Source organism: Balaenoptera physalus (assembly GCF_965194825.1).
Source record: "Balaenoptera physalus genome assembly, chromosome: 20".
Lineage (NCBI taxonomy): Eukaryota > Metazoa > Chordata > Mammalia > Artiodactyla > Balaenopteridae > Balaenoptera > Balaenoptera physalus.
Window position 1 is genome coordinate 14,231,388 of NC_138901.1, and position 13,910 is coordinate 14,245,297.

At 37.1% G+C, this 13,910-nt stretch overlaps 1 protein-coding gene across 2 annotated transcripts in view; it reads left to right on the top strand.

Moving 5' to 3' along the window:
• SMURF2 (SMAD specific E3 ubiquitin protein ligase 2) overlaps positions 1-13,910 on the top strand; it is a 118,465-nt gene that overhangs the window by 56,174 nt on the left and 48,381 nt on the right. For both annotated transcript variants that reach the window (XM_082442043.1, XM_082442044.1), the window contains exon 2: positions 13,594-13,632. In XM_082442043.1, coding sequence (XP_082298169.1) covers positions 13,594-13,632 — 39 coding nt within the window. The remainder of the gene's footprint in view (positions 1-13,593; positions 13,633-13,910) is intronic.

The following is a 13,910-nucleotide window of genomic DNA, read 5'->3' on the forward strand; positions in this document are numbered from 1 at the left end:
CAATGAAGAGTGGTCCCTGCTCGCCGCAACTAGAGGAAGCCTCTGCTCAGGATTGAAGACCCAGCACAGCCAAGAATGAGTGAATGAATGAATGAATGAATAAATAAATAAATTTATTTAAAAAAAGATGGTCACATAAATAAATAAGTACATAAATTATTAAAAAAAAAAAAAAAGATGGTCACATCTCCTTGTGTGTGAAATAGAGAGGAAGTTACCAGTATACCAGCAAGGCTGATCTTGCCTTATTTTGATTATCTCCTCTATCTATTTCAAACCCATCTATCTGCTGAAGAGTAGAATAGCTAGAACAGGTTTTAGGTTTTGGGAGTGTAGACATAAGAATGAGAAATGCTTTGAAGGAATTTGAGAGGGGTAGTAACATGATCAAATTAGTCTAGTAAAATTAATCTAGTGCAGATCTACAGGCTGTGTGAGACATGGTCCCTAATGGAATTTGAAGTAATGGTACTGTGCTGGTATAATGCCACATTTGTAGTTATCAGTGATGATAATATCTGGAGTCCAGTATAATGTTTTGTTTTAGTACAGAAATTAGTGGAAGTTCATTGAATTATATTCTTAAGAATTCTGCACCTTTCTTTTTTTTTTTAAAGAAATTCACGGTCTTTTATTTATTTATTTATTTATTTATGACTGTGTTGAGTCTTCGTTTCTGTGCGAGGGCGTTCTCTAGTTGCGGCAAGTGGGGACCACTCTTCATCGCGGTGCGTGGGCCTCTCACCATCGCGGCCTCTCTTGTTGCGGAGCACAGGCTCCAGACGCGCAGGCTCAATAATTGTGGCTCACGGGCCCAGTTGCTCCGTGGCATGTGGGATCTTCCCAGACCAGGGCTCGAACCCGTGTCCCCTGCATTGGCAGGCAGATTCTCAACCACTGCGCCACCAGGGAAGCCCTGCACCTTTCTTTATAAATTATTTCAATAGAAAACTTACTAAACATTAAAAAATTTGAAATATTGATAGCTGTCTAAGTGAAAGTGTACACTCCTTAGCCTTTGTTCTGGCCCCACCCCGCTTACAGGGTTTCTCTCCTGCTAGTCCCTTCCAGTAATTTAGTTTAGTGTTTCTCAACATTATTTTTTACCTCTCTCCTGTAATAATCATTTAGAAAATAAAAATGAAAGTTCTTCTGCACCGCTACCCTTCCCAAGCACCACGATTCCCAATCTTGGCTCAACTTTCTATAGTTTCTGTTACAAAAAATGATAGATTTACAAATATAAATTCATGCAAATATAAATGTAAAATTATACTACAAATATAAAAATCACATTATAATATTATACATACATTCCTCAGGAGATTCTGATATATACCTCCTTAGCTGAGAATTTGTTATGGTGACAAATAGGAGTTTGTTCTAGTGAAATTCATCAATTCATTGAGCATTTACTGAGCTCTTATAATTGGTACTGAGGACAGAAAGAGCAGTGGGGTGTGGTTCTAGTACCCAGAGTACATTCCCAAGAAAAAGAACAGTAAAGACTCCAAGGGGTGAAAATTTATTTATGTAAACAAATTACCAAAATCTCAAATGGTGCTTGACAATTTCCTTTTAAAATTTACAAGTACGAGTTTCTGTTTCTAGGGTATAAATAATTAAAAAACTGTCTGGAGCTTTTGAGATCTAGTGTTAAAGTTAGCAGTCTGACCAATCTTGATATTTCTTTGTTTTAAATTAGTCTTGTTTCTCTGTGTTATCTTCCTTAGTCTCAGGGTTGCTAAAATTTCTCTTTATAAACTTTGAACCCGACTTTAAAGTTCATTCTTCTCTCGATTTTTTCAATTATCCCTTTAAAACTTAGTCATATATTAGCAACATCTTATTTGTGATTAAAAGAAAATTTGTGAAACATGACCTGATGAGTATGTTTTAAATAGAGGGAAATGATAACAATGAGATTTCATTAAGTCAAAATTATGATTACTTGCAGATTGGTAATCTGTCTGTCACATAGTATAAAAAGTCGCCCTTTCAGTGAAATTGTTTTAGATTATTTTAGAGTTTGTTTTATTCATTTAGCATTTTACTGAGTGCCCATTAAACTCCTGGAGCAGTGTTTGCTTGGTGCGGGAGATATAAAGAAATGATGCAGACATGATTTATGCTGGGTAGAGTTTACCACCTTTGTAGTTATAAGCAACATTCTAAACTTAAAAACTTATAATAAAGTGTAACGAGTGCCGGTGATAAGCATGGGCTTCTGTGAAAATACAAGTGGACAGAAGGTTGAGAGAAACACGTTCGAAAAAGCTTTCTTCCCTTTTGAGACCTAAAAGATGAGTAGGTGAAGAAGCCTGGGAAAAATGTTTCAGGCGGAGGGAATGGCACATGAAGGCTGTGGGTGAGAGATGGAATGTATTTGAGAAAGTGAAGGTTTACTGTGGCTGGATCTTGGACTTGGATTCTTGGAGGGGAGGGGTGGTGATGGAAGATGAGGTCAGAAAGGTAAGCAGGAGCCAGGGCCTGATGGGTTTGTAAACCAAATAGGTTTTGGGCAAGACCTTGGCAATGTTCTGAGGATGGAGGTCAGTAGAGGAGACGAGAGACAAGTTTCCTGAGAAAGTGGTAGGTTGGATATGCGATCCAGAGCACAGGTGGAAAGATTGTTTTGAGGAATGTTTTAAGCATGTTTTGGAATGTTATTAGGAGGGGAAATGGAAGGAATTAAATTATATTTTTAGAAAGATCACTTTAGGTCCAGTGTGGAGAGCTGATTGGAGGCAGTTGAGGCTTAAGGCAGGGGACTGATGGGGAGGCTGTTGTAATGACCTAAACAGTAGTTGATGGTGGCCTGGACTAGGGTGATGGCACTGGTAATAGGGAGAAGTGGACAGACGAAGGATATTTCAGAGGCAGAGTTGATTAGAATTGGCCAGGAGGTGGGGAGGGGGAGGAGTAGTGAAGGTTGCTATGGAAGTTTCTGACTAGGGCAATGGAGTGGAAAGCAAGGATATTTATTGAAAGAAAGTAAACTGGAGTAGGAGTTTGAGGGAAGCAGGGGGATGGTGATTTTAATTTGAGGGCATATTTAGTGTGCCTGTGTGGACCTGGAGTTCAACAAAGAGCTAAGGGTTGGGTTTATAGATTGAGGTTTCATCAAAATGGTAAAGACCAGGGAGAATGTATGGGAAAGTGGCTCTTCAAATTTATCTTTCAAGACGGGAGGAGGAGCTTTGTCAAACTGTTAAACTATGAACTTTCTCCCCAGAAAAGTTCACGTGCATATAACAGTTTTTGTTTTTATTTTGTTTTTCTTTCCCACTATGGTTTATTACAGGATACTGAATATAGTCCCCTGTGCTATACAGTAGGACCTTGTTGTTTATCTGTTTTATATATAGTAGTTTGTATCTGCTAATCCCAAACTCCTAATTTATCCCTCCCCACCGCCTTTCCCTTTTGGTAACCATAAGTTTGTTTTCTATGTCTGTGAGTCTGTTTCTGTTTTATAAATAAGTTCATTTGTATTATATTTTATTTTAAAAAAAATATTTATTTCTTTATTTGGTTGTGCTGGGTCTTAGTTGCAGCAGGCTCCTTAGTTGCGGCTCTCCAGCTCCTTAGTCGTGGCTTGCGAACTCTTAATTGCGGCATGCATGTGGGATCTAGTTCCTTGACCAGGGATCGAACCCGGGTCTCCTGCGTTGGGAGTGCAGAGTCTTAACCACTGTGCCACCAAGGAGGTCCCTGTATCATATTTTAGATTCCACATGTAAGTGATAGCGTATGGTATTTGTCTTTCTGATTTACTTCACTTAGTATGATAATCTCTAGGTCCATCCATGTAGTTGCAAATGGCCTTATTTCATTCTTTTTTATGGCCGAGTAGTATTCCAGAGTGTGTGTGTGTGTGTGTGTGTGTGTGTGTGTGTGTGTGTGTGTGTGTGTGTGTGTGTGTATCACATCTTTTTTCTTTGCTTTTTAAATTAATTAATTAAATTTATTTTTTATTAAAAGAATTTTTTATTTTTATATTTTTATTTTTAAAATTTCTTATTTATTTTTATACAGAAGGTTCTTATTAGTTATCCATTTTGTACATATTAGTGTATATATGTCAATCCCAATCTCCCAATTCATCCCATCACCACCCTACCCACCCCCGCCCGCCACTTTCCCCCCTTGGTGTCCGTATGTTTGTTCTCTACATCTGTGTCTCAATTTCTGCCCTGCAAACCGGTTCATCTGTACCATTTTTCTAGGTTCCACATATATGCGTTAATATATGATATTTGTTTTTCTCTTTCTGACTTAATTTACTCTGTATGACAGTCTCTAGATCCATCCATGTCTCAACAAATGACCCAATTTCGTTCCTTTTTATGGCTGAGTAATACTCCATTGTATATATGTACCACATCTTCTTTATCCATTCATCTGTCGATGGGCATTTAGGTTGCTTCCATGACCTGGCTATTGTAAATAGTGCTGCAATGAACATTGGGGTGCACTTGTCTTTTTGAATTATGGTTTTCTCTGGGTATATACCCAGTAGTGGAGTTACTGGATCAAAAGGTAATTCTATTTTTAGTTTTTTAAGGAACCTCCATACTGTTCTCCATAGTGGCTGTATCAATTTACATTCCCACCAACGGTGCAAGAGGGTTCCCTTTTCTCCATACCCTCTCCAGCATTTGTTGTTTGTAGATTTTCTGATGATGCCCATTCTAACTGGCGTGAGGTGATACCTGATTGTAGTTTTGATTTGCATTTCTCTAATAATTAGTGATGTTGAGCAGCTTTTCAAGTGCTTCTTGGCCATCTGTATGTCTTCTTTGGAGAAATGTCTATTTAGGTCTTCTGCCCATTTTTGGATCGGGTTGTTTGTTTTTTTAATATTGAGCTGCATGAGCTGTTTATATATTTTGGAGATTAATCCTTTGTCCGTTGATTCGTTTGCAAATATTTTCTCCTATTTATGAGGGTTGTCTTTTTGTCTTGTTTATGGTTTCCTTTGCTGTGCAAAAGCTTTGAAGTTTCATTAGGTCCCATTTGTTTATTTTTGTTTTTATTTCCATTACTCTAGGAGGTGGATCAAAAAAGATCTTGCTGTGATTTATGTCAAAGAGTGTTCTTCCTATGTTTTCCTCTAAGAGTTTTATAGTGTCCAGTCTTACATTTAGGTCTTGAATCCATTTTGAGTTTATTTTTGTGTGTGGTGTTAGGGAGTGTTCTAATGTCATTCTTTTACGTGTAGCTGTTCAGTTTTCCCAGCACCAGTTGTTGAAGGGACTGTCTTTTCTCCATTGTATATCCTTGCCTCCTTTGTCATAGATTAGTTGACCATAGGTGCATGGGTTTATCTCTGGGCTTTCTATCCTGTTCCATTGATCTGTATTTCTGTTTCTGTGCCAGTACCATATTGTCTTGATTACTGTAGCCTTGTAGCGTAGCTGAAGTCAGGGAGTCTGATTCCTCCAGCTCTGTTTTTTTTCCTTCAAGACTGATTGGCTATTCGGGGTCTTTTGTGTCTCCATACAGATTTTAAGATTTTTTTGTTCTAGTTCTGTAAACAATGCCATTGGTAATTTGATAGGGATTGCATTGAATCTGTAGATTGCTTTGGGTAGTATAGTCATTTTCACAATATTGATTCTTCCAATCCAAGAACATGGTATATCTCTCCATCTGTTTGTATCATCTTTAATTTCTTTCATCAGTATCATATAGTTTTCTGCATACAGGTCTTTTGTCTCCCTAGGTAGGTTTATTCCTAGGTATTTTATTCTTTTTGTTGCAGTGGTAAATGGGAGTGTTTCCTTAATTTCTCTTTCAGATTTTTCACCATTAGTGTATAGGAATGCAAGAGATTTCTGTGCATTGATTTTGTATCCTGCAACTTTGTCAAATTCATTGATTAGCTCTAGTAGTTTTCTGGTGGCATCTTTAGGATTCTCTATGTATAGTATCATGTCATCTGCAAACAGTGACAGTTTTACTTCTTCTTTTCCGATTTGGATTCCTTTTATGTCTTTTTCTTCTCTGATTGCTGTGGCTAGGACTTCCAAAATTATGTTGAATAATAGTGGCGAGAGTGGACATCCTTGTCTTATTCCTGATCTTTGAGGAAATGCTTTCAGGTTTTCACCATTGAGAATGATGTTTGCTGTGGGTTTGTCATATATAGCCTTTATTATGTTGAGGTAGGTTCCCTCTATGCCCACTTTCTGGAGAGTTTTTATCATAAATGGGTGTTGAATTTTGTCAAAAGCTTTTTCTACATCTACTGAGATGACCATATGGTTTTTATTCTTCAGTTTGTTAATATGGTGTATCACGTTGATTGATATGCGTACATTGAAGAATCCTTGCATCCCTGGGATAAATCCCACTTGATCATGGTGTATGATCCTTTTAATGTGTTGTTGGATTCTTTTTTTTAAAATTTTATTTATTTATTTTATTTATCTTTGGCTTCATTGGGTCTTCATTGCTGTGCGCGGGCTTTCTCTAGTTGCGGCGGGTGGGGGCTACTCTTCATTGCAGTGTGCGGGCTTCTCATTGTGGTGGCTTCTCATTGTGGAGCACGGGCTCTAGGTGCACGGGCTTCGGTAGGTGTGCCACGCAGGCTCAGTAGTTGTGGCTTGCAGGCTGTAGAGCGCAGGCTCAGTAGTGGCGCCTGGGCTTAGTTGCTCCGCGGCATGTGGGATCTTCCTGGACCAGGGCTCGAACCCGTATCCCCTGCATTGGCAGGCGAGTTCTTAACCACTGTGCCACCAGGGAGGCCCGTGTTGTTGGATTCTGATTGCAAGTATTTTGTTGAGGATTTTTGCATCTATATTCATCAGTAATATTGGTCTGTAATTTTCTTTTTTTTGTAGTATCTTTGTCTGGTTTTGGTATCAGGGTGATGGTGGCCTCATAGAATGAGTTTGGGAGTGTTCCTTCCTCTGCAATTTTTTGGAAGAGTTTGAGAAGGATGGGTGTTAGCTCTTCTCTAAATGTTTGATAGAATTCACCTGTGAAGCCATCTGGTCCTGGACTTTTGTTTGTTGGAAGATTTTAAATCACAGTTTCAATTTCCTTACTTGTGATTGGTCTGTTCATATTTTCTGTTTCTTCCTGGTTCAGACTTGGAAGTTTATACCTTTCTAAGAATTTGTCCATTTCTTCCAGGTTGTCCATTTTATTGGCATAAAGTTGCTTGTAGTAGTCTCTTAGGATGCTTTGTATTTCTGCGGTGCCTCTTGTAACTTCTCTGTTTTCATTTCTAATTTTATTGATATGTGTCCTCTCCCTCTTTTTCTTGATGAGTCTGGCTAATGGTTTATCAATTTTGTTTATCTTCTCAAAGAACCAGCTCTTAGCTTTATTGATCTTTGCTATTGTTTTCTTTGTTTCTATTTCATTTATTTCTGCTCTGATCTTTATGATTTCTTTCCTTCTACTAACTTTGGGTTTTGTTTGTTTTCTTTAGTTCCTTTAGGTATAAGATTAGATTGTTTATTTGAGATTTTTCTTGTTTCTTGAGGTAGCCTTGTATTGCTATAAACTTCCCTCTTAGAACTGCTTTTGCTGCATCCCATAGGTTTTGGATCGTCGTGTTTTCGTTGTAATTTGTCTCTATTTTTTGATTTCCTCTTTGATTTCTTCAGTGATCTCTTGGTTATTTAGTAATGTATTGTTTAGCCTCCATGTGTTTGTGTTTTGTACATTGTTTTCCCTGTGATTGATTTCTAATCTCATAGTGTTGTGGTCAGAAAAGATGCTTGATGTGATTTCAATTTTCTTAAATTTACTGAGGCTTGATTTGTGACCCAAGATGTGATCTATCCTGGAGAATGTTCCATGTGCACTTGAGAAGAAAGTGTAATCTGCTGTTTTTGGATGGAATGTCCTATAAATATCAATTAAATCTATCTAGTCTGTTGTGTCATTTAAAGCTTGTGTTTCCTTATTAATTTTCAGTCTGGATGATCTGTCCATTGGTGTAAGTGAGGTGTTAAAGTCCCCCGCTATTATTGTGTTACTGTCGATTTCCTCTTTTACAGCTGTTAGCAGTTGCCTTATGTATTGAGGTGCTCCTATGTTGGGTGCATATATATTTATAATTGTTATGTCTTCTTCTTGGATTGATCCTTGATCATTATGTAGTGTCCTTCCTTGTCTCTTGTAACATTCTTTATTTTAAAGTCTATTTTATCTGATATGGGTATTGCTACTCCAGCTTTCTTTTGATTTCCATTTGCATGGAATATCTTTTTCCATCCCCTCACTTTGTCTGTATGTGTCCCTAGGTCTGAAGTGGGTCTCTTGTAGACAGCATATATATGGGTCTTGTTTTTGTATCCATTCAGCAAGCCTGTGTCTTTTGGTTGGAGCATTTAATCCATTCACATTTAAGGTAATTATCGATATGTATGTTCCTATTATCATTTTCTTAATTGTTATGGGTTTGTTTTTGTAGGTCCTTTTCTTCTCTTGTGTTTCCCACTTAGAGAAGTTCCTTTAGCATTTGTTGTAGAGCTGGTTTGGTGGTGCTGAATTCTCTTAGCTTTTGCTTGTCTGTAAAGCTTTTGATTTTTCCGTCGAATATGAATGAGATCCTTGCTGGATAGAGTAATCTTGGTTGTAGGTTCTTCCCTTTCATCACTTTAAATATATCATGCCACTCCCTTCTGGCTTGTAGAGTTTCTGCTGAGAAATCAGCTGTTAACCTTATGGGAGTTCCCTTGTATGTTATTTGTAATTTTTCCCTTGTTGCTTTCAGTAATTTTTCTTTGTCTTTAAATATTGTCAGTTTGATTACTATGTGTCTCGGCGTGTTCCTCCTTGGGTTTATCCTGCCTGGGACTCTTTGCACTTCCTGGACTTGGGGGGCAATTTCCTTTCCCATGTTAGGGAAGTTTTCGACTATAATCTCTTCAGATATTTTCTCAGGTTCTTCCTCTCTCTCTTCTCCTTCTGGGACCCCTATAATGTGAATGTTGTTGCGTTTAATGTTGTCCCAGAGGTCTCTTAGTCTGTCTTCTTTTCTTTTCATTCTTTTTTCTTTATTCTGTTCTGCAGCAGTGAATTCCATCATTCTGTCTTCCAGGTCAATTATCCGTTCTTCTGCCTCAGTTATTCTGCTATTGATTCCTTCTAGTGTATTTTTCATTTCAGTTATTGTATTGTTCATCTCTTTGTTCGCTAATTCTTCTAGGTGTTTGTTCTTTAGTTCTTCTAAGGTCTTTGTTAAACATTTCTTGCATCTTCTCGATCTTTGCCTCCATTCTTTTTCCAAGGTCCTGGATCATCTTCACTGTCATTATTCTGAATTCTTTTTCTGGAAGGTTGCCTATCTCCACTTTGTTTAGTTGTTTTTCTGGGATTTTATCTTGTTCCTTCATCTGGTACATAGTCCTCTGCCTTTTCATTTTGTATATCTTTCTGTGAATGTGGTTTTCATTCCACAGGCTGCAGGATTGTAGTTCTTCTTGCTTGTGCTCTATCACTTCTTTTTTATCCATTTATCTGTTGATGGACATTTAGGTTGCTTCCATGTCTTGGCTGTTGTAAATAGTGCTATGAACATTGGGGTACATGTATCTTTTCTCATTAGAGTTTTCTCCAGATATATGCCCAGGAGTGGGATTGCTGAATCATACGGCAGATAATAAGTTTTTTGAGGAACCTCTGTACTGTTTCCCATAGTACCTGCACCAACTTACATTCCCACCAATAGTGTAGGAGGGTTCCCTTTTCTCCACACCCTCTCCAGCATTTGTTATTTGTAGACTTTTTAACGATGGCCATTTTGACCAGTGTGATGTGATACCTCATTGTAGTTTTGATTTTCATTTCTCTAATAATTAATGATGTTGAGCATCTTTCCATATACCTGTTGGCCATCTGTATGTCTTCTTTGGAGAAATGTCTATTTAGATTTCTGCCCATTTTTTGATTGGGTTGTTTGATTTTTTGTTATTGAGTTGTATGAGCTGTTTGTATATTTTGGAAATTAAGCCCTTGTCAGTTGCATTGTTAGCAAATATTTTCTCCTATTCCGTAGATTGTCTTTTTGTTTTGTTTATGATTTCCTTTGCTGTGTAAAAGCTTATAAATTTGATTAGGTCCCATTTGTTTATTTTTGCTTTTATTTCTGTTGTCTTGGAGACGGACCTAAGAAAACATTGGTATGATTTATGTCAGAGAATGGTTTGCCTGTGTTCTCCTCTAGCAGTTTTATGGTGTTGTGTCTTATATTTAAATCTTTAAGCCATTTTAAGTTTATTTTTGTGTATGGTGTGAGGGAGTGTTCTAACTTCATTGATTTACATTTGGCTGTCCAGTTTTCCCAACACCGCTTGCTGATGTTTTCTCCATTGTACATTCTTGCCTTCTTTGTTGATGAGTAATTGAACACAGGTTTGTGGGTTTATTTCTGGGCTCTCTATTCTGTTCCATTGATCCATATGTCTGTTTTTGGGCCAATACTGCACTGTTTTGATTACTATAGCTTTGTAGTATTGTCTGAAGTCTGGGAGGGTTATGCCTTAGGATTGCTTTGGCAATTCTGGGTCTTTCACGGTTCTATATAAATTTTAGGATTATTTGTTCTAGTTCTGTGAAAAATGTTATGGGTAATTTGATAGGGATCACATTAAATCGTAGATTGCCTTGAGTAGTATGGCCATTTTAACAGTGTTAGTTCTTCCAATCCAAGACTATGGGATATCTTTCCATTTCTTTGAATCATCTTCAGTTTCCTTTATCAGTGTTTTATAGTTCTCAGCATATAAGTCTTTCACCTCCTTGGTCAGGTTTATTACTAAGGTTTTTTTTTGATGCAATTTTAAAGGGAATTTTTTTTTTTACTTGCCCTTTCTGATATTTCTTTGTTAGTATAAAGAAATGCAACAGATTTCTGTATGTTAATCTTGCATCCTGCTACCTTGCTGAGTTCGTTTATCAGTTCTAGTGGTTTTTGTGTGAGTCTTAAGAGTTTTCTATATCTAGTATCATGTCATCTGCACCAATGCTCTGTTGAATAGAAGTGGTGAGAGTGGGCATCCTTGTCTTGTTCCAGATTTTAGCAGGAAGTCTTTCAGCTTTTCACCATTGAGTATTATGTTGGCTGTGGTTTTGTCATAAATAGCTTTTATGATGTTGAGATATGTTCCCTCTGTAGTTTTTATCATGAATGGATGTTGAATTTTATCAAATGTTTTTTCTGCACCTATTGAGATGATCATGTGGTTTTTTTGTCTTTTGATGATGTAGTGTATCACATTGATTTTCATATGTTGAACCATCCTTGTGATCCTGGGATGAATCCAACTTGATCATGTGGTTTCAGTTTGCTAATATTTTGTTGAGCATATTAACAGTTTACATATAATTCCGAGGTTTACAGGATGGATATCTGTGCTCCTCGGTTTATAGAGTAAAAGAGGACCTAAAGTAAAGCCCTGAAGAACCTCAAGTTTCATGGGTGGAGCAAAGGAAAAAGATCTGGCAGAAAAGACTTTGAATTTTATGCTTGGTGTAAAACCAGGTGAATGTGATGTTAAACAGAAACCAAAAGAAGAGAGGGGTTTTAGAAGAGGGAGTAGTCAGTAGTGGCAAATACCCCTCAGGGGTCAAGTGTGATAAAGAATGAAAAGTATCCATTGGATGGATTTATTAATTAGGTCCCCAGAGCTTTGGAGAAGCAGTATAGGGGCAATGGTGAGAGTAGAAGCCAAATTGCAGTGGATTGAGGCATTAGTGGATATAAAGAAGTGAAGTCACAAAGTGTAGACAGTGTTTTAAAGTAGTTTCATTATGAAGGAAAAGAGGTAGGATGGTGGCTGGAGTGGGGAGGCATGGGCAAGACTTGAGTATGTTTAAATACTGACGAGGCAATCGGTAGAGGAAGTGGAGGGACAGGTTCTTGAGAAAGTGGTGGGTTGGGTATGAGATCCAGAGTACAGGCAGAAGGATGGTGTTAGGAGAGTAGACATTGTAAGTGGAAGGAAGAAAAAAAGAATGAGTGTTGAAACAGTACGTCTGTAGGTTTAGTGACAAGAAGTTGGAGGACTTCCCATATATTTTCTGTTTCTCTTAAGTAGGGTGTGCATTTATTTTACATCTTGAATCTTAGGATGGTGGTTAAATATTATGAATGTCTCGTCAATACTGGAGATTATAATTTGGATTTATGTATGTGTTGTTTATGTATTGATCATGAGTATTCTGTTCAGTTTATATGATGATAATAAAAGTTTAGAGAGGAGTTCTTCTTTTTTTTTTAAAAGAACGTTTAATCAGATCCAATTCCAGGTTCTATATGACAACAGCACCCACCCTCTTGGTTTTCTCTCTTTCTTTTTTTTTTTGGCCACACCGTGCAGCATGTGGGATCTTAGTTCCCCAACCAGGGATTGAACCTGTGTCCCCTGCAGTGGAAGCACAAAGTCTTAACTACTGGACCACCAGGGAAGTCCCTAGGGAGGAGTTCTTCTAAATCAAGTTTCTGATTTGGTACTCCGAGTTATGGCCTTAGCTTTCATGATTGAGTTTTTATGTTTTTAAACCATGACAGGGCCTAAGAGACTCTGACTAGTAAATTAGTATCTTGTGCTTACTTAATAATTTTATTCATTTACTGATGGCATCTGTGCTCAAAATTATTTTTATTTGAACTTTTAAAGTGATTAATTATATTTAGACTTGTTCCCAAGGTTTATGTTAAATGAATTTTTATACACTAAACTTCCAATAAGTGTAACTAATTGAACAGACCATTTAAACTGTGAGTAGAAGTGGGTAGAAGTTAACCCAACATTACTTTCATAGATATTTTATAAATTAAAATATGAATATATGGAAATTGGTGGTTTCCCTTCACTTGTAACAAGTTTGGATTAAAGAAGTTAATGACTGTATAAACAGTGATTTTTAAATTGACATGCAGTTCACATACTGTAAAATTCATCCCTCTAAAGCATGCAATTCAATGGTTTTAATATATTCACAAGGTTGTGCAGCCATCACTGTGTAAGTGATAATTTAATGCAAGGTAATCCAGAGAATGTGGATTTGGGATAGCTATCTCAATATATTAACTTAATTTTTGAAGGTATAGTAGATCTCTCTTGTCATTGAGCCGATGTTTCTGTGGAGTTTAGATGGAGAATAAATAACAGAACGTCATTTTTAAAAATAATGTCACCAGTATCAATTAAGCTTTGTTTTCTTATGATCCTCTTCAGTATAAAATTATTTTACCCTTTAAAAAAAATATATATATATATAACCCTCAATTTACATATTTCCTCCTTAGAACTATGTTTTTCCCTTGCCACCAAGCTACTCTGAGACTAGATCTTGATGGAAGACAGGAAGTGGTTCTTTATTAGAATACCAGATTTATAAACTTTCTTGCCCTCAGCTGTTACTGGTGATCATTGCTGAAGTTGCCACCACTGGTTCAGCTGTCTTTTGCTACTCTTTAATCAAAGATTGTGATCATATTTCATACCTTGCTATAGTTAGTGTTTAATTATTATTCACTGGTATTTTCAGTGTTTCAAAATGAAACTTTGACAATGCAGCCTCACCATTTTAATTCTTCCCATGTATTTTTTGTTTCCTTTACAGTACTCTGTGCAAAAAACTTGGTGAAAAAGGATTTTTTCCGTAAGTAAATTAACTTTAAATCTTGTATGTTGTGTGTAGCTTCTTTGGAAAGCATTTTCAGAATTGTCTGGTTTAGGGATTTCTCTATTCAGAAATATACTCAGTGTTGTTTTATGAATTCTTTGATTCAGAGGCTTTTGACATCACATGTTTTAAAGAGGATTTTGTGCTCCTTAGCCCCTTTCCCTTTATCCACTGCCCCCCCCATATTTGTGTGAAACGTGTGTAGGTGTGTATATGCAGATGAATGTAATGTATGTTGAAGGTGTGCATACTAC